At 54.2% G+C, this 27,599-nt stretch overlaps 1 protein-coding gene across 1 annotated transcript; it reads right to left on the bottom strand.

Annotated features, from left to right (window-relative positions):
• Window positions 1-28: 28 nt before the first annotated feature.
• LOC124472389 (nucleoprotein TPR-like) lies at window positions 29-27,597 on the bottom strand. The gene is made up of 50 exons (XM_047027182.1): window positions 27,323-27,597; window positions 26,778-26,882; window positions 26,596-26,660; window positions 26,382-26,469; window positions 26,099-26,202; window positions 25,835-25,999; window positions 25,268-25,360; window positions 24,932-25,012; window positions 24,762-24,849; window positions 24,442-24,579; window positions 24,259-24,353; window positions 23,882-24,079; window positions 23,557-23,664; window positions 23,128-23,375; window positions 22,479-22,788; window positions 21,883-22,031; window positions 21,346-21,508; window positions 20,277-20,411; window positions 19,911-20,051; window positions 19,627-19,813; window positions 19,407-19,468; window positions 19,045-19,209; window positions 18,681-18,821; window positions 18,479-18,595; window positions 18,056-18,259; window positions 17,746-17,948; window positions 17,481-17,628; window positions 17,273-17,410; window positions 16,846-16,977; window positions 16,594-16,724; window positions 16,162-16,372; window positions 15,510-15,965; window positions 14,897-15,037; window positions 14,449-14,758; window positions 14,121-14,317; window positions 13,638-13,708; window positions 9,722-9,921; window positions 9,250-9,587; window positions 8,842-8,913; window positions 6,778-6,972; window positions 6,000-6,150; window positions 5,652-5,845; window positions 5,284-5,355; window positions 4,219-4,310; window positions 3,085-3,194; window positions 2,382-2,480; window positions 1,702-1,843; window positions 954-1,048; window positions 729-836; window positions 29-254 (listed from the first exon to the last, which is right to left on the bottom strand). Exons 1-50 carry the CDS (start codon window positions 27,471-27,473, stop codon window positions 199-201), a joined length of 7,563 nt encoding a protein of 2,520 aa, XP_046883138.1. The 5' UTR covers window positions 27,474-27,597; the 3' UTR covers window positions 29-198.
• Window positions 27,598-27,599: the final 2 nt, after the last annotated feature.

Below are 27,599 nucleotides of genomic sequence, written 5' to 3' on the forward strand. Positions count from 1 at the left end.
GCAGGAATGACCATGACCTCTCTCTCTCTCAAAGTTTATTAGCAACTAAACGATTACTCCTCAAACTGAATACAAAAACAACTAAAATTTCACGATTTTTGAAACAACTTATTATTATTAGCGGGATTGAAAAGCCACAGAACAAATATTGTTGTTCTTCCATATTCTAGAGGGTGGGGGCACAGAATGATGACATCACTAGCGGAGGTTCCCTCGTCCGAAGGGGCCTCTTCCTGCTCGGGCAAACCCTACACCTGGAGGGAGTAGAGGAGTGTGTCATGGTCACATGACTTTCTCAGCGAGCTGTAGTCCTCTGTGTTCAGCTGATGTTATATTCAACATGCTAACAACACGCATTCTACTGTGTATCTGCTTTACAAGCATGTTCTTGTGTTCTCATCCTAATAAACATGCTTCTATACTACCTGGGTCTCTATGGTTTTGTGTACTGTGTGTGTGTGCTCTGTGTGTGTACTGTGTGTGCTGTGTGTGTGTGTATGTGCTGTGTGCGTGTGCTGTGTGTGTGTGTGCTGTGTGTGTGCTCTGAGTGTGTGTGTGTGCTCTGAGTGTGTGTGTGTGCTCTGAGTGTGTGTGTGTGCTCTGAGTGTGTGTGTGTGTGCTCTGAGTGTGTGTGTGCTCTGAGTGTGTGTGTGTGCTCTGAGTGTGTGTGTGCTCTGAGTGTGTGTGTGTGCTCTGAGTGTGTGTGTGTGCTCTGAGTGTGTGTGTACCTCTGCGTATGAGGGTGCGGCCTCCCCTGACTCCCCTGGCTCCCTGTCTGGGGGGCAGCTGGGTCAGAGGTCGCCCTGACGACCGCGGCTGGGACCCACTGCTGGTGTCTGGAGACAGAGAACACACACCGTCAACAGAGAGAGAGAGAGAGAGAGAGAGAGAGACAGAGACAGAGAGAGAGCGAGAGAGAGAGACACAGAAAGAGAGAGCGCGTGTGTACTGACCAGGCTCCTGGCTGGTGGAGGGCTGACTGGCATCATCAGGCTGGGCAGCAGAGTCCAGATCTCCCTGGCTCTCCAAAGAGGCCTCCCCACTGGTGCTGCACACACACACACACACACAAAGTTAGGACATCTCTTCAATGACTTTCACTCGCCTGTCTCTTTTCCCTCCCCCCCCCCCCTCCTCCTCTCCCTTCACTCTCTCCCTCCTCCTCCCCTCCCTCTCCTCACCCCCCCCTCTCTCTCTCCTCCTCACCCTCCTCCTCCCCTTCCCCCTCCTCACCATTCACTCTCCCTCCTTCTCCCTCCTCACCCCCCCTCTCTCCCTCCCTTCTCCTCACCCTTCACTCTCCCTCCTCCTCCCCTCTCTCTCTCCTCCCCTCTCCTCCTCCTCCCCTCTCTCCCGCCCCCCTCCTCACCCTTCACTCATCTTCCTCCTCCTCTCCCCCCCTCCCCTCTCCCTACCCTCTCCCTTCACTCATCTTCCTCCTCCTCTCCCCCCCTCTCCTCCTCCTCCCCTCTCTCCCTCCCCTCTCTCCCTCCCCTCTCCTCACCCTTCACTCATCTTCCTCCTCCTCTCCCTCCCCTCTCCTCACCCTTCACTCATCTTCCTCCTCCCCCCCCCCCTCTCCTCCTCCTCCCCTCTCCTCACCCTTCACTCATCTTCCTCCTCCTCTCCCTCCCCTCTCCTCACCCTTCACTCATCTTCCTCCTCCTCCCCCCCCCTCTCCTCCTCCTCCCCTCTCCTCACCCTTCACTCTCTCCCTCCATGAAGACCTCATCTCCGTCATCTCCCGGCACCGCCAGCCCACCGGTGGAGGTGGTTACCATGGGAACGGACTGGGAGGCCATGTCGGATGTGTCAGAGGGCTGCGACTCTGTAAACACGGTAACTAGGGGGGGAGAAAGGGGAGACACACAGAACATGACTGGCTGCCAGAGGGCAGGGAGATGGTGAAGCAGGAGGAGGCGTGGCCAGAGGGCAGGGAGATGGTGAAGCAGGAGGAGGCGTGGCCAGAGGGCAGGGAGATGGTGAAGCAGGAGGAGGCGTGGCCAGAGGGCAGGGAGATGGTGAAGCAGGAGGAGGCGTGGCCAGAGGGCAGGGAGATGGTGAAGCAGGAGGAGGCGTGGCCAGAGGGCAGGGAGATGGTGAAGCAGGAGGAGGCGTGGCCAGAGGGCAGGGAGATGGTGAAGCAGGAGGAGGCGTGGCCAGAGGGCAGGGAGATGGTGAAGCAGGAGGAGGCGTGGCCAGAGGGCAGGGAGATGGTGAAGCAGGAGGAGGCGTGGCCAGAGGGCAGGGAGATAGTGAAGCAGGAGGAGGCGGGGCCAGAGGGCAGGGAGATGGTGAAGCAGGAGGAGGCGTGGCCAGAGGGCAGGGAGATGGTGAAGCAGGAGGAGGCGTGGCCAGCGCCCGAGGGGCTGGAGGGTTACCTGGGGCGGCCACCTGGAGGGGCGTGGTCGGGACGCTCCGCCCACCTGCCTCCTCGTCATGAGCTGCCAGGAAGAGAGGACTCTCGTACATGCCCAGCCCTGCACACACACGCAGAGTTGGGAAGTAACAAATTACAAATACTTAGTCACTTTACTTAAGATTAGTATCAGTACTTTCAAATACAAGTTTTCAAAAAGTTTCGAAAGCTTAAACAAAAAAACTAATGTTCGAAAGGCAGATTTTTTTTTTCGGTTCTCAAAGTTTTGAAAATACATTTTAAAAAAATTGGGAAAAAGGTTTCGAAAGTTTGAACAATGTTTTATTTTTTACAAATAATCTAAAAAAAGAGCATTATTGAGGAGGACTCTACTGTACTCTGATTTAGGCTTCTCTGTTCTCCTACTCTCTGTACAGGAGTGTGTGTGTGTATATAGGAGTGTGTGTGTGCATATAGAGAGTGTGTGTGTGTGTGTGTATGTATAGGAGTGTGTGTACATATAGGTGTGTGTGTGTGTGTGTGTATAGGAGTGTGTGTATATAGGAGTGTGTGTGCATACAGGTGTGTCCAGGCCTACTCTCTGTACAGGAGTGTGTGTGCATATAGAGAGTGTGTGTGTGTATAGGTGTGTGTGTGTGTGTATAGGTGTGTGTGTGTGTGTATAGGTGTGTGTGTGTGTATAGGTGTGTCCAGGTGAGCGTTACCTCCTTGGGAGGCCAGCTGTCCCAGGTCAGAGTGGGAGGAGCTAGCCTGCTGCATGATGTCATCAGGAGGGCCAAACCTGAACCTGGGGACCCCTGCTACCTGGGGGGAACTGCACACACACACACACACACACACACACACACACAGAGATCCTCCTCATCCAGGTCCTCAAGTATATGATCGGGTATGAAGAACGTGTGTGTGTATGTGTGTGTGTGTGTGCTTACTGTATGGTTAGGGTTAGGGTTAGTGTGTGTGTGTGTGTGTGTGTGTGCTTACTGTATGGTTAGGGTTAGTGTGTGTGTGTGTGTGCTTACTGTATAGTTAGGGTTAGTGTGTGTGTGTGCTTACTGTATGGTTAGGGTTAGTGTGTGTGTGTGTGTGCTTACTGTATGGTTAGGGTTAGGGTTAGTGTGTGTGTGTGTGTGTGTGCTTACTGTATGGTTAGTGTGTGTGTGTGCTTACTGTATGGTTAGGGTTAGGGTTAGTGTGTGTGTGTGTGCTTACTGTATGGTTAGGGTTAGGGTTAGTGTGTGTGTGTGTGTGTGTGTGTGTGTGTGCTTACTGTATGGTTAGGGTTAGTGTGTGTGTGTGTGTGCTTACTGTATGGTTAGGGTTAGTGTGTGTGTGTGCTTACTGTATGGTTAGGGTTAGGGTTAGTGTGTGTGTGTGTGTGTGCGCTTACTGTATGGTTAGTGTGTGTGTGCTTACTGTATGGTTAGTGTGTGTGTGCTTACTGTATGGTTAGTGTGTGTGTGTGTGTGTGTGTGTGTGTGTGTGTGCTTACTGTATGTGTGTGTGTGTGCTTACTGTATGGTTAGGGTTAGTGTGTGTGTGTGTGTGTGTGCTTACTGTATGGTTAGTGTGTGTGTGTGCTTACTGTATGGTTAGTGTGTGTGTGTGCTTACTGTATGGTTAGTGTGTGTGTGTGTGTGTGTGTGTGTGTGTGCTTACTGTATGTGTGTGTGTGTGTGTGCTTACTGTATGGTTAGGGTTAGTGTGTGTGTGTGTGTGCTTACTGTATGGTTAGGGTTAGTGTGTGTGTGTGTGCTTACTGTATGGTTAGGGTTAGTGTGTGTGTGTGTGTGCTTACTGTATGGTTAGGGTTAGTGTGTGTGTGTGTGTGTGCTTACTGTATGGCCTCAGCGAAGCCGTCGGTGCGATGTGGCACCACCAGGGTGGGGGTGCTGGGAACCATCCTGTCATCATCATCAAAGAAGTGTTGCTGGGGAGGAGGAGGAGGAGAAGGAGGAGGAGGAAGAGAAGGAGGAGAAGGAGGAGGAGAAGGAGGAGAAGAAGGAGGAGGAAGAGAAGGAGGAGGAGAAAGAGAAGGAGGAGAAGGAGGAGGAGGAAGAGAAGGAGGAGAAGGAGGAGGAGAAGGAGGAGGAGGAGGATAAGGAGGAGAAGGAGAAGGAGGAGGAGGAGGAGAAGGAGGAGGAGAAGGAGGAGAAGGAGGAGGAGGAAGAGAAGGAGGAGAAGGAGGAGGAGAAGGAGGAGAAGAAGGAGAAAGAGGAGAAGGAGGAGGAGAAGGAGGATAAGGAGGAGAAGGAGAAGGAGGAGGAGGAGGAGAAGGAGGAGGAGAAGAAGGAGGAGGAAGAGAAGGAGGAGGAGAAGGAGGAGGAAGAGAAGGAGGAGGAGAAGGAGGAGAAGAAGGAGGAGGAAGAGAAGGAGGAGAAGGAGGAGAAGAAGGAGGAGGAAGAGAAGGAGGAGAAGGAGGAGGAGAAGGAGGAGGAGAAGGAGGATAAGGAGGAGAAGGAGAAGGAGGAGGAGGAGAAGGAGAAGGAGGAGGAGAAGGAGGAGAAGGAGAAGGAGGAGGAGAAGGAGGAGGAGGAAGAGAAGGAGGAGAAGGAGGAGGAGGAGAAGGAGAAGGAGGAGGAGAAGGAGGAGAAGGAGGAGGAGAAAAAGGAGGAGGAGAAGGAGGAGGAGGAGAAAAAGGAGGAGGAGAAGGAGAAGGAGAAGAAAAAGGAGGAGGAGAAGGAGAAGGAGGAGGAGGAGAAGGAGGAGGAGAAGGAGGAGAAAAAGGAGGAGGAGAAGGGGAACACATCATGTGGTGGTCAATGTTGTGAGAATGCAGATTCTGACTCCCAGTCGCAATCCTCCCTCGCCCAGGGTCCCCCCCCAATCCTCCCCTCCACCAGATCTCACCATGCTGCCTATCCCAGGGTCCCCCCCCAATCCTCCCCTCCACCAGATCTCACCATGCTGCCTATCCCAGGGGTGAGCTGGGGACCTCGTCCCACTGACTGGCGTCGAGATGCCGCCTGCTGCCTCTGTACAACAACAACATTATCAACATTACCAACAATAAAGACACTTCTCTCTACAGATGTGTGTGTGTGTTACCTGAGTGAGTGTGTGTGTGTTACATGAGTGTGTGTGTTACCTGAGTGTGTGTGTGTGTGGGTGTTACATGAGTGTGTGTGTTACCTGAGTGTGTGTGTGTGTGGGTGTTACATGAGTGTGTGTGTTACCTGAGTGTGTGTGTGTGTTACCTGAGTGTGTGTGTTACCTGAGTGTGTGTGTGTGTGTTACCTGAGTGTGTGTGTTACCTGAGTGTGTGTGTTACCTGAGTGTGTGGGGGCCCCAGCTCGGGGGCAGGGGCCTGGATGAAGAGGCGAGGGGGCAGGGGGGGCCGGCGGGGGGACTGGGGGAGGCGAGGGGGTAGGCGGGGCTCCAGGGAGGGAGTGGGAGGGTGCAGCTGAGAGGGTCTGGGAGGGTCTGCTGGTGGGAGGGAACCAGATGTGCTGCTGCTGCCATCCCCTGCGCACACACACACACACACACAGACATCATTAGTTTCAGATTCACATATAAAACCAACAAACCTAAAAACTTATCCTACACAAACAGGCTGTGTTTCACGTGTGTGTGTGTCTGTGTACGACCGTTTCCACGGCAGCCAGGAAGCCCTCACCACTGTGGGCGTCGGCCTGTCTGTGGGCGGAGTCAGGGGCTCCCAGACTCTCCTCATTGTCCTCAGACATGTCTGGCCCCGCCTCCTCCTCCTCCTCCTCTCCTCCGTATGTCTCTCCACTCCCCTGAGTGCTCTCCTCTCCTCCCATCTCTCCCTCCTCCTCCTCTCCTCCATCCACCTCCTCTCCATCCTCTTCCTCATACTGGGACACACACACACACACACACACACTTTAGCTAGTAGAATCTCTGGTGTGTGTGTGTGTGTGTGCTTACTGTATGGTTAGGGTTAGTGTGTGTGTGTGTGTGTGTGCTTACTGTATGGTTAGGGTTAGTGTGTGTGTGTGTGTTCCAGTATGTATGGTTAGGGTTAGTGTGTGTGTGTGTGTTCCAGTATGTATGGTTAGGGTTAGTGTGTGTGTGTGTGTTCCAGTATGTATGGTTAGGGTTAGTGTGTGTGTGTGTGTTCCAGTATGTATGGTTAGGGTTAGTGTGTGTGTGTGTGTGTGTGTGTGTGTGTGTGTGTGTGTGTGTGCCTACACAGATCTATCACCAGCTAAATGATCACTTGACTGCTAGTACCACATTGACAGGTGAAGCATATTTATTGAGTTTATAGATTCTCTCAGGTCCTCCTGCAGTAACCATGACAATGTAGTTTCTGGAAGGTTTAGCTACCTCCCCCTTCTCACCCTCTCTGCGTCCTCCCCCTTCTCCCCCTCTCTGCGTCTTCCCCCCTCCCCCTCTCTGCGTCTTCCCCCTCCCCCTCTCTGCGTCCTCCCCCTCCTCACCCTCTCTGCGTCCTCCTCCTCCTCGCGACTCTCGCTGTCCGTGTCAATGACGATGACATCATGTTGTGGTTCCTCCGCCCCTTCCTGGTGGGTCACATGGTCACAGGGGACAGACTGGGAAACGCCCCCCTCTTCATCTTCCTCTTCCTCTTCCAGTACTGGGAAGCCCTCCTCAGGCAGCTCCTAGAGCACACACACACACACACACACACACAGGGTTAGAAACACACACACAGTGTTAGAAACACACACACACAGCATTAGAAACACACACGGGGTTAGAAACACACACACAGCATTAGAAACACAGTGTTAGAAACACACACACGGGGTTAGAAACACACAGACAGGGTTAGAAACACACAGACAGGGTTAGAAACACACACAGACAGGGTTAGAAACACACACACACAGGGTTAGAAACACACACACAGGGTTAGAAACACACACAGTGTTAGAAACACACAGGGTTAGAAACACACACACAGGGTTAGAAAAACAGTGTTAGAAACACACACACACAGGGTTAGAAACACACACACATGGTTAGAAACACACACGGGGTTAGAAACACACACACAGCATTAGAAACACACACGGGGTTAGAAACACACACACACAGGGTTAGAAACACACACACAGCATTAGAAACACACACGGGGTTAGAAACACACACACAGCGTTAGAAACACACACACAGTGTTAGAAACACACACACAGTGTTAGAAACATAGTGTTAGAAACACACACACAGGGTTAGAAACACACACAGGGTTAGAAACACACACAGTGTTAGAAACACACACACAGGGTTAGAAACACACACAGGGTTAGAAACACACACAGGGTTAGAAACACACAGTGTTAGAAACACACACAGGGTTAGAAACACACAGTGTTAGAAACACACACACACAGGGTTAGAAACACACAGACAGGGTTAGAAACACACACAGGGTTAGAAACACACACAGACAGGGTTAGAAACACACACAGACAGGGTTAGAAACACACACAGGCTTAGAAACACACACACAGGGTTAGAAACACACACACAGGGTTAGAAACACACACAGGGTTAGAAACACACACAGGGTTAGAAACACACAGACAGGGTTAGAAACACACACACAGTGTTAGAAACACACACACAGTGTTAGAAACACACACAGGGTTAGAAACACACAGTGTTAGAAACACACACAGGGTTAGAAACACAGTGTTAGAAACACACACACAGGGTTAGAAACACACACAGGGTTAGAAACACACACACAGTGTTAGAAACACACAGTGTTAGAAACACACACACAGGGTTAGAAACACACACAGGGTTAGAAACACACACAGGGTTAGAAACACACAGTGTTAGAAACACACACAGGGTTAGAAACACACAGTGTTAGAAACACACACACACAGGGTTAGAAACACACAGACAGGGTTAGAAACACACACAGGGTTAGAAACACACACAGACAGGGTTAGAAACACACACAGACAGGGTTAGAAACACACACAGGCTTAGAAACACACACACAGGGTTAGAAACACACACACAGGGTTAGAAACACACACAGGGTTAGAAACACACACAGGGTTAGAAACACACAGACAGGGTTAGAAACACACACAGTGTTAGAAACACACACAGTGTTAGAAACACACACACAGGGTTAGAAACACACAGTGTTAGAAACACACACAGGGTTAGAAACACAGTGTTAGAAACACACACACAGGGTTAGAAACACACACAGGGTTAGAAACACACACACAGTGTTAGAAACACACAGTGTTAGAAACACACACACAGGGTTAGAAACACACACAGGGTTAGAAACACACACACAGGGTTAGAAACACACACAGGGTTAGAAACACACAGACAGGGTTAGAAACACACAGACAGGGTTAGAAACACAGACAGGGTTAGAAACACACAGACAGGGTTAGAAACACACAGACAGGGTTAGAAACACACACAGGGTTAGAAACACACAGACAGGGTTAGAAACACACAGACAGGTTAGAAAGCCCCAGTCTCAGTACCTGGCTGTGGTCCGGAGAGCTCTGGTCTGCAGACCCCTCCATCTCTCCATCTGACCCCTCCTCAATGTCCTCCTGCAACACACACACACACACACACACACGTGGGTATGTTGTACAGCATCCATCTTTCAGTTTCAAGTTTTATTGTCAGGTGCACAGAACACAAGGTCAGACTGGGCACTGAAATTCTTGGGACAAGACAACGCAAGCAACCTAGCATAACATAACATAATTACTAAGAACATATATGTAATCTATGATAAGCTCAAATAAAATAGAATAAGATCAAAATGAAAATAAAGTAATAGTAATAAACATCCTAATATACACACAAAAAAAAGTATGCAACATACAATAATACTACCTATGTGTTTCTAACCCTGTGTGTCTGTGTGTGTGTCTGTGTACCTCCAGGCCCATTCTCTGTATGATGCGTATTTTCTTGGTGGATGGTGGTTGGTCAGGATCATCTGGGGGTGTGTCTGAGCTCTCAGGCCCCACCTCCCTGGTACGCTTAGGCCCCGCCCCTCCTCCTCCTGGACTAATCACAGCGGATGATGTAGATGGCCTTTCCACCTGGCTGCTAGGCCCCGCCTCACTTCCAGCAGCTGCCTCCTGATTGGTCTGTTGTTGGGTGGGCTGGACGAATGCCGTGGCCTGGCTCTGAGCGAGCGAGCTGATTGTCTGTTGTGAGGTCTGGACACTGGGACTGGTGGAACGCACAGAGCTGCTGGCACTGCCGAACACTACACACACACACACACACACACAAAGATAGACAGACACACAAAGATAGACAGACACACACACACACAGTCACAAAGAGTCCAAAACCAGTATGACTCATGTCCCTCCCATCCCATAATAACCCTCATCTCACCCTCCTGACTCTCAGCCTGCGTGGTCGGCATCACCGTTGCAGTGGGGGTCGGCATAGAGATGGTTGCCGGAGTGACCATGGGCCGGATGCTGGCCCGTGGGGGGGGCTTGTTGCCAGGGGAGGGTGCGGGCTTAGCCTGGGCCCCTCCCCCTACGGAGGTGGGTCTGATGTTGGCTGTGGGTGGGTCTGATGAGCAGGAGCTGAGGGAGAGAGAGGGGAGGAGAGAGGAGGGTGGGCGTGAGAGAGGAAGGGGAATGAAGAGGAGGAGGGAGGGTGAGAGAGGAAGGGGAATGAAGAGGAGGAGGGAGGGTGAGAGAGGAAGGGGAATGAAGAGGAGGAGGGAGGGTGAGAGAGGAAGGGGAATGAAGAGGAGGAGGGAGGGTGAGAGAGGAAGGGGAATGAAGAGGAGGAGGGAGGGTGAGAGAGGAAGGGGAATGAGGAGAGAAAAGATGAGAAGAAAAGGAGGTTGCAATCCCATATTTTCCTCCTAGAAGTACTTTCGTCGTCGTCGTCATCTGCCGCTTGTCCGGGGATCGGGTCGCGGGGGCAGCGACCTAAGCAGGGAGGCCCAGACTTCCCTCCCCCCGGCCACTTCCGCCAGCTCTTCCTGGGGGACCCCAAGGCGTTCCCAGGCCAGCCGAGAGACATAGTCCCTCCAGCGTGTCCTGGGTCTTCCCCGGGGCCTCTTCCCAGTGGGACGTGCCCGGAACACCTCACCAGGGAGGCGTCCAGGAGGCATCCTAATCAGATGCCCGAGCCACCTCAGCTGGCTCCTCTCGACGCGGAGGAGCAGCGGTTCTACTCTGAGCCCCTCCCGGATGACCGAGCTTCTCACCCTATCTCTAAGGGAGAGCCCGGACACCCTACGGAGAAAGCTCATTTCGGCCGCTTGTATTCGCGATCTCGTTCTTTCGGTCACTACCCATAGTTCGTGACCATAGGTGAGGGTAGGAACGTAGATCGACTGGTAAATAGAGAGCTTCGCCTTTCGACTCAGCTCCTTCTTCACCACGACGGACCGATGCAGAGCCCGCATCACTGCGGACGCCGCACCGATCCGCCTGTCGACCTCGCGCTCCATTCTTCCCTCACTCGTGAACAAGACCCCGAGATACTTGAACTCCTCCGCTTGGTTCAGGATCTCCTCCCCGACCCGGAGATGGCACTCCACCCTTTTCCGGTCGATTACCATGGCCTCAGATTTGGAGGTGCTGATTCGCATCCCAGCCGCTTCACATTCGGTTGCGAACCGCTCCAGTGAGAGCTGAAGGTCACGGCCCGATGAAGCCAACAGGACCACATCATCCGCAAAAAGCAGCGACCCGATCCTGAGGTCACCAAACCGGACCCCCTCAACACCCTGGCTGCGCCTAGAAATTCTGTCCATATAGGTAATGAACAGAATCGGTGACATAGGGCAGCCCTGGCGGAGTCCAACCCTCACCGGAAACAAGTTCGACTTACTACCGGCAATGCGGACCAAACTCTGGCACCGGTCGTACAGGGACCGGACAGCCCCGATCAGGAAATCCGGTACCCCGTACTCTCGGAGCACCCCCCACATGAGCCCCCGAGGGACACGGTCGAACGCCTTTTCCAAATCCACAAAACATGTGTAGACTGGTTGGGCGAACTCCCATGTACCCTCCAGGACTCCGCGGAGGGTATAAAGCTGGTCCACTGTTCCACGGCCAGGACGAAAACCACATTGCTCCTCCTGAATCCGAGGTTCGACAATCCGACGGACCCTCCTCTCCAGGACCCCTGAATAGACTTTCCCAGGGAGGCTGAGGAGTGTGATCCCCCTAAAGTTGGAGCACACCCTCCGGTCCCCCTTTTTAAAGAGGGGAACCACCACCCCGGTCTGCCAGTCCAGAGGCACTGTCCCCGATGTCCACGCGATGTTGCAGAGTCGTGTCAACCAAGACAGCCCTACAACATCCAGAGCCTTAAGGAACTCCGGGCGGACCTCATCCACCCCAGGGGCCCTGCCACCGCGGAGCTTTTCAACCACCTCGGCGACCTCAGCCCCAGAGATAGAAGGGCCCCCCCCGATGTCCCCAGACTCTGCCTCCACGTCGGAAAGCGTGTTGGTGGGATTAAGGAGGTCTTCGAAGTATTCCTTCCACCGATCCAGGACGTCCCCCGTCGAGGTCAGCAGCGCACCATCCCCACCGTATACAGTGTTGACAGAGCACTGCTTCCCCCTCCTGAGCCGCCGGATGGTGGTCCAGAACCTTTTTGAAGCCGTTCGGAAGTCATTCTCCATGGCCTCGCCGAACTCCTCCCATGCCCGGGTTTTTGCCTCCGCGACCGCCAAAGCCGCGTTCCGCTTGGCCTGCCGGTACACATCAGCTGCCTCTGGAGTCCTACCAGCCAATAAAGTCCGATAGGCCTCCTTCTTCAGCTTGACGGCATCCCTCACCTCCGGAGTCCACCACCGGGTCCGAGGGTTACCGCCGCGACATGCACCGACCGCCCTGCGGCCGCAGCTCCGGTCAGCCGCTTCAACAATGGAGGCCCGGAACATGGCCCATTCGGACTCAATGTCCCCGGCCCCCCCCGAGACATGATCGAAGCTCTCCCGGAGGTGGGAGTTGAAGCTCCTTCTGACAGAGGGTTCCGCCAGACGTTCCCAGCAGACCCTCACATTACGTTTGGGCCTGCCAGGCCTGACCGGCGTCCTCCCCCACCATCGAAGCCAACTCACCACCAGGTGGTGATCAGTTGACAGCTCCGCCCCTCTCCTCACCCGAGTGTCCAAGACATGCGGCCCCAAGTCCGATGACACGACTACAAAGTCGATCATCGAACTGAGACCTCGGGTGTCCTGGTGCCAGGTGCACATATGGACACCCTTATGCTTGAACATGGTGTTCGTTATGGACAAACCGTGTCTAGCACAGAAGTCCAACAACAAAACACCACTCGGGTTCAGATCGGGGGGGCCGTTCCTCCCAATCACGCCCCTCCAGGTCTCACTGTCATTGCCCACATGAGCATTGAAGTCCCCCAGGAGGACGAGGGAATCCCCAGGAGGAGCGCTTTCCAGCACCCCCCCCAGAGACTCCAAAAAGGGTGGGTACTCTGAGCTGCCGTTTGGTGCATAAGCACAAACGACAGTGAGGACCCGTCCCCCCACCCGAAGGCGGAGGGAGGCTACCCTCTCGTCCACCGGGGTGAACCCCAATGTACAGGCGCCGAACCGAGGGGAAACCAGTATTCCCACCCCAGCTCGACGCCTCTCACCAAGGGCAACTCCAGAGTGGAAGAGAGTCCAGCCCCTCTCAAGGAGACTGGTTCCGGAGCCCACGCTGTGCGTCGAGGCGAGGCCGACTATATCTAGCCGGAAACTCTCTACCTCGCGCACCAGCTCAGGCTCCTTTCCCGCCAGCGAGGTGACGTTCCACGTCCCTAAAGCTAACTTTTGCAGCCGAGGATCGGACCGCCAAGGCCCCCGCCTTCGGCCGCCGCCCGTCTCACACTGCACCCGACCCCCATGACCCCTCCTGCGGATGGTGAGCCCACTGGAAGAGGGTCCCACGTTGTCTCTTCGGGCTGTGCCCGACCGGGCCCCATGGGAAAAGGCCCGGCCACCAGGCGCTCGCCATCGAGCCCCACCCCCGGGCCTGGCTCCAGGGGGGGGCCCCGGTGACCCGCTTCCGGGCAGGGGCAACTGAGAACCATTGTTGTATTTCTTCATGGTTGGTTTTTTGAGCCACTCTTTGTCTGGTCTTTCACCTGGAACCTGTTTGCCTTGGGTGACCCTACCAGGGGCATGAAGCCCCCGACAACATAGCTTCCAGGATCACTAGGACACGCAAACCCCTCCACCGCGGTAAGGTGGTGACTCAAGGAGGGGAAGTACTTTCTCAAAGTAGATTAATAACAGCACATGTAGTGTACTAGGGCCTACCTTCCCCGGTCGCCAGCTGGGGTCTTCAGAGTGACATGCCTCTGCTCCAGGGCTCTCTGCTGGTCCTGTACCTGCACAGGGAGGGAGGGAGAGAGGGAGGGAGAGAGGGAGGGAGGGAGAGAGGGAGGGTGAGAGGGAGGGAGGGTGGGAGAGAGGGAGGGAGAGAGGGAGGGTGAGAGGGAGGGTGGGAGAGAGGGAGGGTGAGAGGGAGGGAGAGAGGGAGGGTGAGAGGGAGGGTGGGTGAGAGGGAGGGTGGGAGAGAGGGAGGGTGAGAGGGAGGGTGGGAGAGAGGGAGGGAGGGAGGGAGGGAGGGTGAGAGACAGAGAGGGAAGGAGGGTGAGAGAGTGTAGAAATGCAAGTGTGATAGGACACAGAGAAACCCAGAGTTTAATAGAGAACCAAAACAAGAAATCGTAACAAAAACCAGACGGTAAACACAGGTGTTGTTTCCTTTGTGTGGTCATGTCATGGACAGCCCCTCACCTGTTCCTGAGGCTCCTCCCTCTGCTCTCCCAGCACGTGAGGGTGTGTGTGTGTGTGTTCTCGCAGCTCTCTGAGGTCTCGTTCCTGTCTCTGCAGGCGTCCCTCGTACTGCGACTTGAGAGCGTTCATCCTGACCTCCAGCTCCTCCTTCACAGCCTTCAGATCTTCCTTCTCCTTCACCAGCTGCTCGTTGGCGCCTACACACACACACACACACACACACACACACACACAGGTTTGTCTATCCTTGTGGGGACTTCAGGGGGAATTCAGTCCACACTGTGTGTGTGCACGCGTGTGTATGTGTGAATGCATGTGTGTCCCTCACTGTTGAGCTGGTTGATCTTCTGCTTGGCTCCGATGAACACCTTTTTGGTCTTGTCCTCCTTGTCAGCCAGCTGCTGCCTCAGTTCCTCCTGCTGACTGCTTCTCTCCCTCACCTCCTGCCTCAGCCGAGTCAGCTCCTCCAGCACCTCCTCACTGGCTTGGGGGGGCTGGCTAGCCGGGTTAGCTTGCTGGTTAGCTTGGCTAGCCTGGTTAGCTTGCTGGTTAGCCTGGTTAGCTTGCTGGTTAGCCTGGTTAGCCTGATTCAGTCGTTCCTGTAGCTGACGGACCTCAGCTTCTCTCTCGGTGATGGACTGAAGGGGGAAGAAGAGGAGATGGAGAGACCGGATGTTGTGAATCTTTGAGTTTGTGCCTGGTGTGAAAGTGTATTAGAGTGTGTGTTACTTTGTTTACATTAGTGTGTGTGTGTGTGTGTGTGTAAGCATCTCTACCTTCTGCAGACTGTCCAGCTGTCCCTCAAGATCAGCGATCTTGGCCTGTGATTGGCTGAGAGACGCATTGAGGGCGGAGACTTCCTGGGCTGAGGAGACCTGGCTCTGCTGGAGCTGCTCCTTGTTTTGCTGGACCTGGTCCTGGGATTAGGACAGGGATATGGACTCAGATTAGGACTGGGATTAGAGCCAGGATTACAACAGGTACTATGACTGGGATTAGAGCCAGGATTACAACAGGTACTATGACTGGGATTAGAGCCAGGATTACAACAGGTACTATGAATCAGATTAGGACTGGAATTAGGACCTGGGTTACAACTCGAATCAGAACCTAGTTAAACCAACTTCAGGACCACAGATCAAAACGGGAACAAACCCTAATATCTCAGTCAGGTGTCAGGTTAGGGAATCGGGCTAGTAATCTGAAAGTTGCCAGTTCAATTCCTGGCCGTGCCAAATGTAGTTGTGTCCTTGGGCAAGGCACTTCACCCTATTTGCTTCGGGGGAATGTCCCTGTACTTACTGTAAGTCGCTCTGGATAAGTGCGTCTGCTAAATGACTAAATGTAAAAGTATCTCAATCAGATGTTTACGTAGGGAGCTGGCGGTACCTTGATCTGCTGCAGCTGGTCTCTGGTGGTCTTGTTCTCCTTCTGCAGGGCCAGCAGCTGCTCCTTGCTTTGCTGCACCTCCTTCTGGGCCTGCAGAGCCAGCTCCCCTTTCTGCTGCGCCTCCTTCTGGGCACTCTGGAGCTGCTCCTTGCTCTGCTGCGCCTCCTTCTGGGCCTGCAGGAGATGTTCGGATTTCTGCTGCACCTCCTTCTGGGCACTCTGGAGCTGCTCTCCTTTCTGTTGCGCCTCCTTCTGGGCACTCTGCAGCTGCTCCTTGCTCTGTTGCGCCTCCTTGTGTGCTTGCTGGAGCTGCTCCCCTTTCTGCTGCGCCTCCTCTTTGGCTGCTTGCGCCTCCTCCTTGGCCCTGCTCAGCTCCTGCTGGGCCTCCTTCTCCTTCTTCTCCTCCTCCTGGGAGTCCTTGCTCGGGGCCGGCTGGGCGGCCTTCTCCTCCAGCATCTGAGAAACAGAAACACTCCACTTGTTACTCTGGGAAACAGAAACACTCGACTTGTTTCTCTGGGAAACAGAAACACTCAACTTGTTTCTCTGTCCATCGTCCTGTCTGCATCTGTCTGTTCTTCCATCTCTGCACAAACTCAATGAATACACACACTAGCAGGCAGGTTCTGCTATCGCTCCCAAACACACACACCTTATCGTGTAGGACCTTGAGCTCATCATACTGGGTCTTGTATCTCCGGCCGATCTTCTTGACCTGTGTGATGGTCTTGTTCTTCTCCAGGATGTCGTTGGTCCTGGCCTGCAGGTCTTTCTTCAGTGCGTCTCTCTCCGAGGTCAGCTTGGCCACACTCTCCCTCAGGGCTTGGGTCTGGGCCTGGCCCGTGGTCACCGCAGCAGCAGACCTGGACCACCACAACAACCATCGTCACACTATAATACATCTTATACATTTAGCTGAAGTGGTTCATTCAAGAAGTACATCAAGGACCAGAAGTGTAGGATTTTGCTGGTTAAAATTAAACATCCGGGCGTCCATATTGGCTCTAAGGGAGCTCCAGTTGCACTGCTGTCCCCTGGTGGGACATCAGCTGAAGTGAAACTGGGCGTCCATTTTGGCTCCTACCTGGCAAGCTCTGCCTTGAGGCGGGCCATCTCCTCAGAGAGCTGCTGGATACGCTTCAGCTGGGCCTCTCGCTCTGAGCTCAACTTCCTGTTCTCTTCCTGGTCACTGTCTTTCTGCTGGCTCAGCAGTTGCTGAAGAGAATGCATACGGTTACACACACACACTAACACAACCAGCTTCACACACACACACTAACAGACGGGTTACACACACACACACTAACAGACGGGTTCCAGACTCACACAGACACACCTGTGAGCGGGTCTTCCAGTGTTTGAGGTCGTCGTCCAGAAGCTTCTTCTCGGCCAGCAGCATTCTGTTCTTCTCACTCAGGTCAGAGTTGGACTTCTGGATGGGACTGATGTCAGCCTCCAGCTTACGCACCTGACACACACACACACACTGGTTTGTTTTCCAATCAAGGTGGGGGCCGGCTATGCAGCTAGTTAGTTAGCTGCCTGCTTAGCTAGGTAGCAGTATGGTTTAACAGCTGGTAGGTGTGATACCTTGGGCTGCCTGGTTAGCTAGTTGGTAGGTGTGCTACCTTGGCCTGCCTGGTTATCTAGTTGGTAGCTGGTAGGTGTGCTACCTTGGCCTGCCTGGTTATCTAGTTGGTAGCTGGTAGGTGTGATACCTTGGCCTGCCTGGTTAGCTAGTTGGTAGCTGGTAGGTGTGCTACCTTGGCCTGTGTCTGCTGCAGCTCCTGTTCCAGTCTCTCTCGCTCCTGCTTCAGCATCTTGTTGGTGTCGGCCAGGACGTTGACGCTCTCCATCCTCCTCATCTTCTCATCCTGCTGGGCCAGGGTCTTGGCTGTGGCCTGGACACACACAGGGTCAGGTACTGCAGAGTGTGTGTGTGTGTGTGTATGAGAGTGTGCGTGTCCTCACCTGCATCTTGAGTCTCTCAGTGTTGAGGCTGTCCTGCAGCTCCTTTGTGTCTGTGTGCTGCATCTCCAGCTGCTGCCTGAAGCGCAAGGCCTCCCCCTCCGCCACCTCCACCCTCGCCTCCGCTATCTCCTGCTGCCTGCGCACAAACCTGACACACACACATCCAGGGCATCACACACACACGTAGAACCACACACGCGTATGTGTGTGTGTAGGTTTCCCTGTGCCAGCCGGGTGGTCAGGGGAAGACAGGCGTTCCTCTCACCTGAGGATGTCCAGCACCTGCTGCAGGCTCTTCCCCTCCTCAGAGGGGGACAGAGAAAGGCCGGCGTGGCTGGCTCCATGCTCGGCCTGCGACTGCTTGACGGCGGCGGCCATCTTGGCTCCCAGCTCCTCCAGCTGCTGGTGCAGGAGGCTGTTCTGCTTCTGCAGCTCCTGCACTCGCCGCTCCTGATTGGACAGATCCTCCTGCAGGGGGAGGGGCCAGGCGGGTCATAGGTTTAACATTTAGCAGACGCTTTTATGATCAAATAAACCTGTTACTAGGCTTCTGCTGAGTTCCTCCCCTCCCCCACCTTGATCTTCTTCTCCTGCAGCACCCAGGCGTTGCGTCCCTCCTGCAGCTGAGCTGAAGCTTTCTGTGCTCTGTCCTCCAGCTGCCGGCGCTCTGCCGCCCCCTGTTGGCTGTGCCGCTTGGCCGCCTGCAGCGCCTCTACGTCAGACGCGTGCAGCATCAGCTCCCGCTCGTACTTACTCTGGGCCTCGGACGCCAGGCGTGCCTGGGGGGGAGGGGGGAGGCATGAGTGTAGCAGGGTGTGTGTGTGTAGCATGGTGTGTGTGTGTAGCAGGGTGTATCTAGCATGGTGTGTGTGTAGCAGGGTGTGTCTATCTAGCATGGTGTGTGTGTAGCAGGGTGTGTATATCTAGCAGGGTGTGTGTGTGTAGCAGGGTGTGTGTGTGTAGCAGGTGTGTGTAGTACCAGTAGGGGTGTGTGTTACCTGCTGCACGCTGTCCTGAGTGGCCTTCTGTTCCTGGGTGACGGCAGCAGACGCTCTCTCCAGCGCCCCCTGCAGGTCAGCCTGCATGCTCTTCACCCTCCGTGTCAGCTCTGACACCTGGGGGAGAGATTCATCACAAACCAGCTCTCTGAACAACACAAAGAAAACATGTTAGCCTCCTCCTCTCCTCCTCCTGTTCTACCTCTTTCTCCACGGTCCCCACAGCCTTCCTCTTCTCCTCCTCCACTTCCTGTTTCTCCTTCTCCGCCTCCAGGAGCTTCCTCTCCAGCTGGCGTGTCACTTCCTGTGCCTCCTTCAGACGAGTCTCGACTGGGATACGAGCCTGGAGAGGAGGGATGAGACGAGAGGGAAGGACAGGAGACAGAGATGAAGGGAAGAGGGAGGGAGGGAGGGAGGGAGGGAGGGGAGATGAAGAGGATCAAAGAAGGAGAGGAGGGAAAAGATAGAGGTATGTCAAGTGGAGCAGAGAAACAGAGATTCCTGCCAGCCCACATCTCTCCATCTCCAGTCCCAACCATCCACAGGAGGTGTGTCTCCTGGCCCACCTGCTTCTCAGTGTTGAGGTTGTCCTCCAGAGAGAGCACCAGGCTGCGGTACTGTTCCACGTTGGTGGTGGCGTTCTGCAGACGTTCCTTCAGCTCCCCGCTCTGCTCCTCCTCCTGCCGCAGGCGCCCACGCACCTCCTCCAGCTCCCGCTCCAGCTGCCGCACCTGCAGCCAATCAGGGAGAGGGGCAGAGATGCAGGCAGCCAATCAGGGGCCAATCCTCAAACAGCCAATCAGGGGTTACCAGCCAGTCACTAACTAAAGGTTTTTAAATAGATGTATTTTCCAAAAATATATATCTTTGAAAATAGGCTTAGAAATAAAGTGAGTACTTGATTGAACCACCAGACGAGTCCCCCTACCTTAGTCTGGACCTGGGCCACAGTCTGCTGTCCTACTGGGAGCTGGGCTGCTGGACCTGGAACTGCACACACACACACACACACACACACGGACACACAGTTATGCAAGAACGGGGGTAGGGTAAGAGAGCGCAAATTAAATGAAACCCAACTTTGACAGCCCATATTTCTCGGTCCCTCTCTCTATATCTCCCCCCCACCCTGCAGTTCAGCTCCTCACCTCTGACGGGCGCTCTGCCGGCCCCCCTGCCCTGGCCTGGGGCGGGGGTCTGGGCGGAGGCCTCTGATTGGCCGAGCTGCAGTTTGAGGGCGGAGACCTGCTGTTCTGTGGTCTTCAGCAGGTCCTTGGTCTTCTGGTGCAGTGCATTCTGGGTCTCCAACTGCTTCTTAGCCTCCATAAGCTGGGCCTAGGGGGGCAGGGGGGGAGTGTGTCAAATAATCCACAAAAACAGTGAGTGTGTTCTTACATCATGACTCCGCCCCAGGGTGTGTGTGTGTTCCTACGTCATGGCTCCGCCCCAGGGCGTGTCTCTGCTCCAACTCCTGGTCCAGCTTGGTCTTCAACAGGCTGAGCTCCGTCTCCAGACGCTGGATCTGGCTGTGCAGCCGGTGGCAGGACTCTGCGTCCGCACGCTCCATGGTCAGCTACACACACACGCATATATACACACACACAAAACAAATTGGGGTTAGCGCAAGTATGGGAATGTCTGTGAGTATGCTTAACCCAGAATGTGTACCTTTATCAACTTGTGGTGTAGTGCATAGCATGGTGTGTGTGTGTAGCATAGTGTGTGTGTATGTGTGTGTGTGTGTGTGTAACATAGTGTGTGCGTGTAGCATAGTGTGTGTGTATGTGTGTGTGTGTACCTGTATGGACTTGAGGTTGGTGAGCAGCAGGTTCTGGTTGCGCTGCTCTGCCAGCATGGCCTCCTTCTCCTGGACCAGACGGCCCTCTGTCTGCCTCAGCAGGGTCTTCTCCTTCTGCAGGCTCTCCACACGCACCTGGGGGCGGGAAGGATCTGGTACCAAACTCATTCATGCCGTCCATCTCCCCATCCCACTCTCTCTCCGTCCCACTCTCTCTCCGTCCCACTCTCTCTCCGTCCCACTCTCTCTCCGTCCCACTCTCTCTCCGTCCCACTCTCTCTCCGTCCCACTCTCTCTCCGTCCCACTCTCTCTCCGTCCCACTCTCTCTCCGTCCCACTCTCTCTCCGTCCCACTCTCTCTCCGTCCCACTCTGTCTCCGTCCCACTCTGTCTCCGTCCCACTCTGTCTCCGTCCCTCTCTCTCTCCGTCCCTCTCTCTCTCTGTCTCCGTCCCTCTCTCTCTCTGTCTCCGTCCCTCTCTCTCTCTGTCTCCGTCCCTCTCTCTCTCTGTCTCCATCCCTCTCTCTCTCTGTCTCCATCCCTCTCTCTCTCTGTCTCCATCCCTCTCTCTCTCTGTCTCCATCCCTCTCTCTCTCCGTCCCTCTCTCTCTCTCCGTCCCTCTCTCTCTCTGTCTCCATCCCTCTCTCTCTCCGTCCCACTCTCTCTCCGTCCCACTCTGTCTCCGTCCCACTCTGTCTCCGTCCCACTCTGTCTCCGTCCCACTCTGTCTCCGTCCCTCTCTCTCTCTGTCTCCGTCCCTCTCTCTCTCTGTCTCCGTCCCTCTCTCTCTCTGTCTCCGTCCCTCTCTCTCTCTGTCTCCATCCCTCTCTCTCTCTGTCTCCGTCCCTCTCTCTCTCTGTCTCCATCCCTCTCTCTCTCTGTCTCCATCCCTCTCTCTCTCTGTCTCCATCCCTCTCTCTCTCTGTCTCCGTCCCTCTCTCTCTCTGTCTCCATCCCTCTCTCTCTCCGTCCCTCTCTCTCTCTCCGTCCCTCTCTCTCTCTGTCCCTCTCTCTCTCCGTCCCTCTTTGTCTCTGTCCCCCCTCCCCTCCCTCCCCTCCCCTCCTCACCTCAGCCAGTGCCAGCTTCTCGTTGGCAGCACGGAGGTCCTGTGTGAGGGTGTGTATGATCTGCTCGTGGCTCTGCTCGGTGGCAGCCATCTTGTGGCTCTGCTCCTGCAGCGCCGCCATCTGCCTGCGGTAGGCGCTCACGGTCTCCTGCAGCATCTCATACCTGACACACACACGCATGCAGGCACACACACATACAACAGAGTAGAGTTAGGGAGACCATAGTAGAGTATAGTAGAGTCCTCATCAAGTACTCAATGATTTTTGTAAGAATCTTTTTTTTTTTTTTTACCTTTAGAAAAAACATTTTGAAATGTCTTTTTTTACAGTATTGTGTTTGTGTTATTGTGTACATCATTAACAATATTGAGAGAGAAATAGTACAATAGAGTAGAGTAGAGTTCTCATCAATGATGCAAACCTTTTCTTGTACTTTTGTAAAAAATAAAATAATAATAATTCACCTGGTTTTTCTCAAAAACAAAAAAACGATGTACTTGTTACTGCCCATCTCAAGTTAGCTAGCTAGCTAGTTACCGTTTGGAGTTGAACTCCAGCTGGGAGGAGAGCTTGGCCTTCTGGGAGCGCAGCTGACCCAGCTGCTGCTGGAGACGCTCGTTGGCCTCGCTCAGCATGCGGTCGTTCTCAGCCTTCTCCTTCTTGTAGGTGGTGAACGCATCGTTCAGCTGCGGGGAGGAAGGGTTATTTACCCCACGTGCACACACACACACAGTGTGCATGTGTGTGTGAAGGTGTGTGTGTGGTGTGTGTGAAGGTGTGTGTGTGGTGTGTGTGAAGGTGTGTGTGTATAGTCTACCTGCTTTAGGGCAGCTTTAGCCTGTGTAGTCTGTGTGTGTGTGTGTGTAGTCTACCTGCTTCAGGGCAGCTTTAGCCTGTGTAGTCTGTGTGTGTGTATAGTCTACCTGCTTCAGGGCAGCTTTAGCCTGTGTAGTCTGTGTGTGTGTATAGTCTACCTGCTTCAGGGCAGCTTTAGCCTGTGTAGTCTGTGTGTGTGTGTATAGTCTACCTGCTTCAGGGCAGCTTTAGCCTGTGTAGTCTGTGTGTGTGTGTATAGTCTACCTGCTTCAGGGCAGCTTTAGCCTGTGTAGTCTGTGTGTGTGTGTATAGTCTACCTGCTTCAGGGCAGCTTTAGCCTGTGTAGTCTGTGCTGCCTCAGCGGCAGCTGCTCTGACGGGGGTGGAGCGAGTGGCGGGGGCGGGGCCAGCGGGGCGGCCCGGGGAGGGGCCGGTAGGGGGAGGGGCCTCTGCAGGGCCGGGGCCTAGTGGGGGCAGGCTGTGGCCAGTGGTCTGGGACAGAAGGATGCGGTACATGTCCCTCTGGCGGGTAGAGGAGTCGGCCAGCTGCTTCTGCTGGCTGCTCTGCTCCTGCAGACGCTGCACCTCCTCCTGGGCCTGCTGGAGGGAGCTCTGCAGCTCCTCCACACTACACACACACACACACACACAGGTGTTAGCATGTTGCTACAGTCTGGAGATGTGACTGCTAGCATGTTGCTACTGTGTGGAGGTGAGACTGCTAGCATGTTGCTACTGTGTGGAGGTGAGACTGCTAGCATGTTGCTACTGTGTGGAGGTGAGACTGCTAGCATGTTGCTACTGTGTGGAGGAGAGACTGCTAGCATGTTGCTACTGTGTGGAGGTGAGACTGCTAGCATGTTGCTACTGTGTGGAGGTGAGACTGCTAGCATGTTGTTACTGTGTGGAGGTGAGACTGCTAGCATGCTGCTACTGTGTGGAGGTGAGACTGCTAGCATGTTGTTACCGTTTGGAGGTGGCGAGGGTCATCTCTCCGTCTCTCTGCTCCTCCAGTTCCCTCAGCCTTCCCAGAATGCTCTGGTTCTGCTGCTGCAGCTCCTCCACGCTGCGGAATTCCAGCAGGCGCGGGCTGATCACTCCAGATCGGCGCGGGCTGATGACCTCAGAGCTGCTGGTGATGGCTGCCGAGCTGCCGTCGTCCCTGACGACTCGGTTACCGCGGGATTCCTCCAGTTCCACAAGGAGAACACGCACCTGGGAGGGGGGTGGAGAGGGAGAGAAACAGACAGAGATAGAAGGAGAGAGAGAGGAGGGAGAGAAGATGGAGACACAAAAGAAGAAGATCAGTCAGTAACAAACCTTCAACCAAAGTAAATGCTGTATAATGTTAAGGGTGTGTTTGATTTAAGGTTAGGGTGGGGGTTAGATGTGCTACCTGCTGACAGGTGTCCTCCAGCTGCCCCCGGGTCCTCTGGTGCTCTCTCTCCAGGGTGGAGCAACGCTGCCTAGCCTCCTCCCTCTCCTTCTGCAGCTGGTGGATCTCCTGCACACACACACGGCTGTCAGATTCACATCCTCATTCTCTCGCTTCCCTCCCTCCTCCCATCCTCTCTGTACACCCTCCCTCCTCCCCCTTCCTCCTGCTCCCTCCCCTCCTCCTCCTCACCCCTCCTCCTGCTCCCTCCCCTCCTGCTGCTCCCTCCCCTCCTCCTGCCCCCTCCCCTCCTCACCCCTCCTCCTCCGGCTCCCCTCCTCCTCACCCCTCGGGCCTGCTCCAGCTTGGTGCAGAGTGCGCTCATGGAGATCCTCATGTTCTCGTACTCCTCCCGCTGGCGTCGCAGCACGGGTGCTTTAGACTCCACCTCCAGCACGATGTCGTCCAGCACGCGGCTCACCCGCCGGCTCTCCTGCTGCTCCTGCTGCAGCTGCTCCTGTGCTGCCACAAACGCATTATACAGCTGGGGGGGGGGGGGGGGGGGGGGGGGGGGAAGGGGGAGGAAGACAGTGGTGTGGTCAATAACATGCCAAAAAAGAATGTATTTCTTCTTCATTTTAATACTCTAAAACTCAACTAAACCCTTTCATTCCAGAAGTATTCTCCAGAGCTTCTAGAACAGTCCCAGGCTGCTGAGCTCACCTCCATGAACTTCATGCCAGGTTTGACGATCTTGGCTACGGCTGCAGCTGTAGGACACATGGAGTCCAGCTCCTCCTCAGTCAGGGACGGGACATCTACACACACACACACACACACATTAACAAACACACACACTTACTCCTGCGCTCATCACAGGTTCTCATGTATGAGTGTGTCTCTTACTCCTGCTCTTGTCTGAAGCTCTGATGTTGGCGTTCTCCACCTCCGTCTCCATCTTCCTGATCTCCTCCTGAAGCTCCGCCTCCCTCCTGTCCTTCAGCCCCTTCACCTCCGACAGCTTCTTCTCCAGCACCTTATTGGCTGTCAGCGGTAACCATGACAATGCAATCAGCCAAACGCAACAACATCACTTCATGACAACAAACTATCTGAATTCATAACTGATTGACTCTGTGACCGAGTGAATCTTTAAGTAAGCAAATCTTTGCTCTCTGAGCCGGCGACTCTCTGAGCCGGCGACTCTCTGAGCCGGCGACGCTCACCGTCTCCTGACTGCTTCAGCAGTGTGCTTAGCTCCTCCACAGCTCTGCCCAGCTCCTCGTTCTTCTTCTCAGAGTCTGACGCTGCTCCCTGCAAGACACACACACGGGTGTTACACACACAGATACACAGATACACACACACACACAGATACACACACACACAGACTGACCTTGTAGAGGTTGGAGAGCTTGATGTGGGAGTTGAGCTCATTATTAAACTTCTCCTCCATCACACTCTGCTGATCCTTAGACTAGAGGAGAGATGGAGGGAGGGAGAGATGAGGGAGAGAGAGAGAGGGAGAGAGGAAGGGAGGGGGAGAGAGAGAGAGAGAGAGAGAGAGGGAGAGAGAGATGAGGGAGAGAGAGAGGAAGGGAGGGGGAGAGAGAGAGAGAGGGAAAGAGGAAGGGAGGGGGAGAGAGAGGGAGGAGGAGCAAGAGACGGATTGAGTTTCCAACAGCAGCGTTGCAGAGACGGGGTCTGGTGTAGGGTGATGTTGTGTTCGAACCTCCTTGAGTTTGGTAAGCAGGTCTTCAGCTCTCTTCTGATGGGCCTCACTGCTCTGCTGCAGACTCGACACCTCCCCCTCCAGCCTGGTCACCTGGAGCACAGCTTAGTGGTTAGAGCATCTGACACCAGATCAAGAGCTCGGAGGTTCAAACCTCCCCGTATGTCACTTTGAATGAAAGCTTCTGTTACATGTATACATCACAGGATTATAATGTATCATAGAATGCATTATTTATCATTTTTAAAAGATATTCATATTGATGAACCCCTCCCACACCAGGGAGCAGCAGTGCTTGGCTGGGAGGGTTACCTGCTTCTGGCTACTCTCCAGGGAGCAGCAGTGATTGGCTGGGAGGGTTACCTGCTTCTGGCTACTCTCCAGGGAGCAGCAGTGATTGGCTGGGAGGGTTACCTGCTTCTGGCTACTCTCCAGGGAGCAGCAGTGATTGGCTGGGAGGGTTACCTGCTTCTGGCTACTCTCCAGGGAGCAGCAGTGATTGGCTGGGAGGGTTACCTGCTTCTGGCTACTCTCCAGGGAGCAGCAGTGATTGGCTGGGAGGGTTACCTGCTTCTGGCTACTCTCCAGGGAGCAGCGTAGCTCCAGCAGCTGTCCCCCGGTCTCCCTGGACACAGCCAGCAGCTGGTCGGTCTTGTTCTGCAGCTCGGAGCTCAGCCAGGAGCTCTGAGTCTGCAGCAGCTCCTTCTCCTGCTCCACACGCTTCTCCCGGTGCTGCACACACACACACATACAAACACAGGCACACACACGTCAGAGGGATGCGTGCCTGTGTTTGGAGTGTGTTTGCTGGGTGTGTGTGTGCATGCTCACCTGGATGGAGACCTCAGCGGACTGGATCTCATCCAGTCTGAGCTGAAGCTCCACCTTGGCTGAGTTGGTCTCCTGCAGCTTGTCATTCAGACGCTTCACATCCTCTGGAGAGAACACACACACACACAGTTACCAGCAGCCCTGAAAGTGTACAGTAAGCAGGTTTGGGTCTGACAAATACATGAACATGTACACACACACTCACCTCAGGTCTCTCACACACACACACACACACACTCACCTCAGGTCTCACACCCACACACACACACACGTCAGGACTCACCAGAAAGGTTCTCCACCTCCTGACTCTTCTTCTCCAGCAGACGAGCCAACTCCCTCCTCTCTGCCTCAATCTCATACCTGGCCTTGGTCTGAAACACACACACACACGTTAGACTGGCCCTGGTCTAGGATACGCAGTACATGTTAGACACACAGAGAGAGCAAGCGAGAGAGAGGGAGAGAGACAGAGAGATACAGACGGTAGAGGGTCTCACCTGCACCGCTGGTTTCTCCTCGACTGGTTCCACATCAACACCTTTTAAACTGCTTAGCTCCTCACCTGCAGACACACACACGTAAAACTCGCTAAGACACCGAAATCTGGCCTTAATCCTGCGACATACACCGCTCACATACACACTCCAACATGAAGCTGGCGGCTAGCTCGCGGACTTACTGAGTATACGGTTCTGCTCCTTGAGGGTCTGGACGTCCCGCGTGTGAGCCACAATCTGCTCCAGACTCTCCGCCAACCGCTTCTCAACGTCGAAGTACTGCTGCTCTGTAGACACGGAGACGCGGACGAGCAGGTTACAGAGTGGTCTAGCAAGACTGGGTCATTTCAGCGTTTCTTTCAGTTGTGAACATGATAAAGCACGCTAAATATTATCGCTGTCCTTCCCTCCACTGGTGGCAGGCTAGTTAGCTGGAGTTGTCCAACTAAATTGATATATTATCAAAAGATAACGACACTCAATGACACTCACTTAGCAAGAGCTAGCTTACACTCAATGGCGCTAACTTAGCAAGAGCTACCTTACACTTAATAACGCTAACTTAGCGAGAGCTAATAAAGGAGCTTTCTACTGCCGCGTGACTTGTGTATGACGACTCTTAAATGTTAAACATACACAGGCAGGTAATCCTAATAATTGACACAGCTAGCTTCCTCGCCAGTTAGCTAGCAGGCTACAACCACAGTCCAGCAGTTTGCGTATTTACCACAGTCCGCCTTGAACCGCTCATGCTGGATCTTGAGCGAGTCGTTTTCATTCTGCACATCGGTAAGGAACTTCTCTAGCTTGTTCTGAGTCGCCTTCGGGATTTTATTCAACTCTGGCCGTTCCAAAATCCGAAGTAGGACGGCCGCCATCTCCCCAGATGCCCTCAAAACAACAGTGAATATCAGAAAGTTAACTATCAGCAGCGGCAGATTTGAACTGTGATCTAAAAAAATACATCAAAACTCTACGACTGAAGTACTGTCGTCATCTGTATG

Source organism: Hypomesus transpacificus, chromosome 10 (genome assembly GCF_021917145.1).
Source record: "Hypomesus transpacificus isolate Combined female chromosome 10, fHypTra1, whole genome shotgun sequence".
NCBI classification, from domain to species: domain Eukaryota; kingdom Metazoa; phylum Chordata; class Actinopteri; order Osmeriformes; family Osmeridae; genus Hypomesus; species Hypomesus transpacificus.

Coding starts and splice junctions, on each gene's coding strand:
- LOC124472389 (XM_047027182.1), bottom strand. CDS start 27,473: ATGGCGGCCGTCCTACTTCGGATTTTGGAACGGCCAGAGTTGAATAAA. Junction 13,709..14,120: donor GGGAGGAGCCTCAGGAACAG/GTGAGGGGCTGT, acceptor CTCCCTGTGCAG/GTACAGGACCAGCAGAGAGC. Junction 837..953: donor CTCCACCAGCCAGGAGCCTG/GTCAGTACACAC, acceptor CTCTGTCTCCAG/ACACCAGCAGTGGGTCCCAG.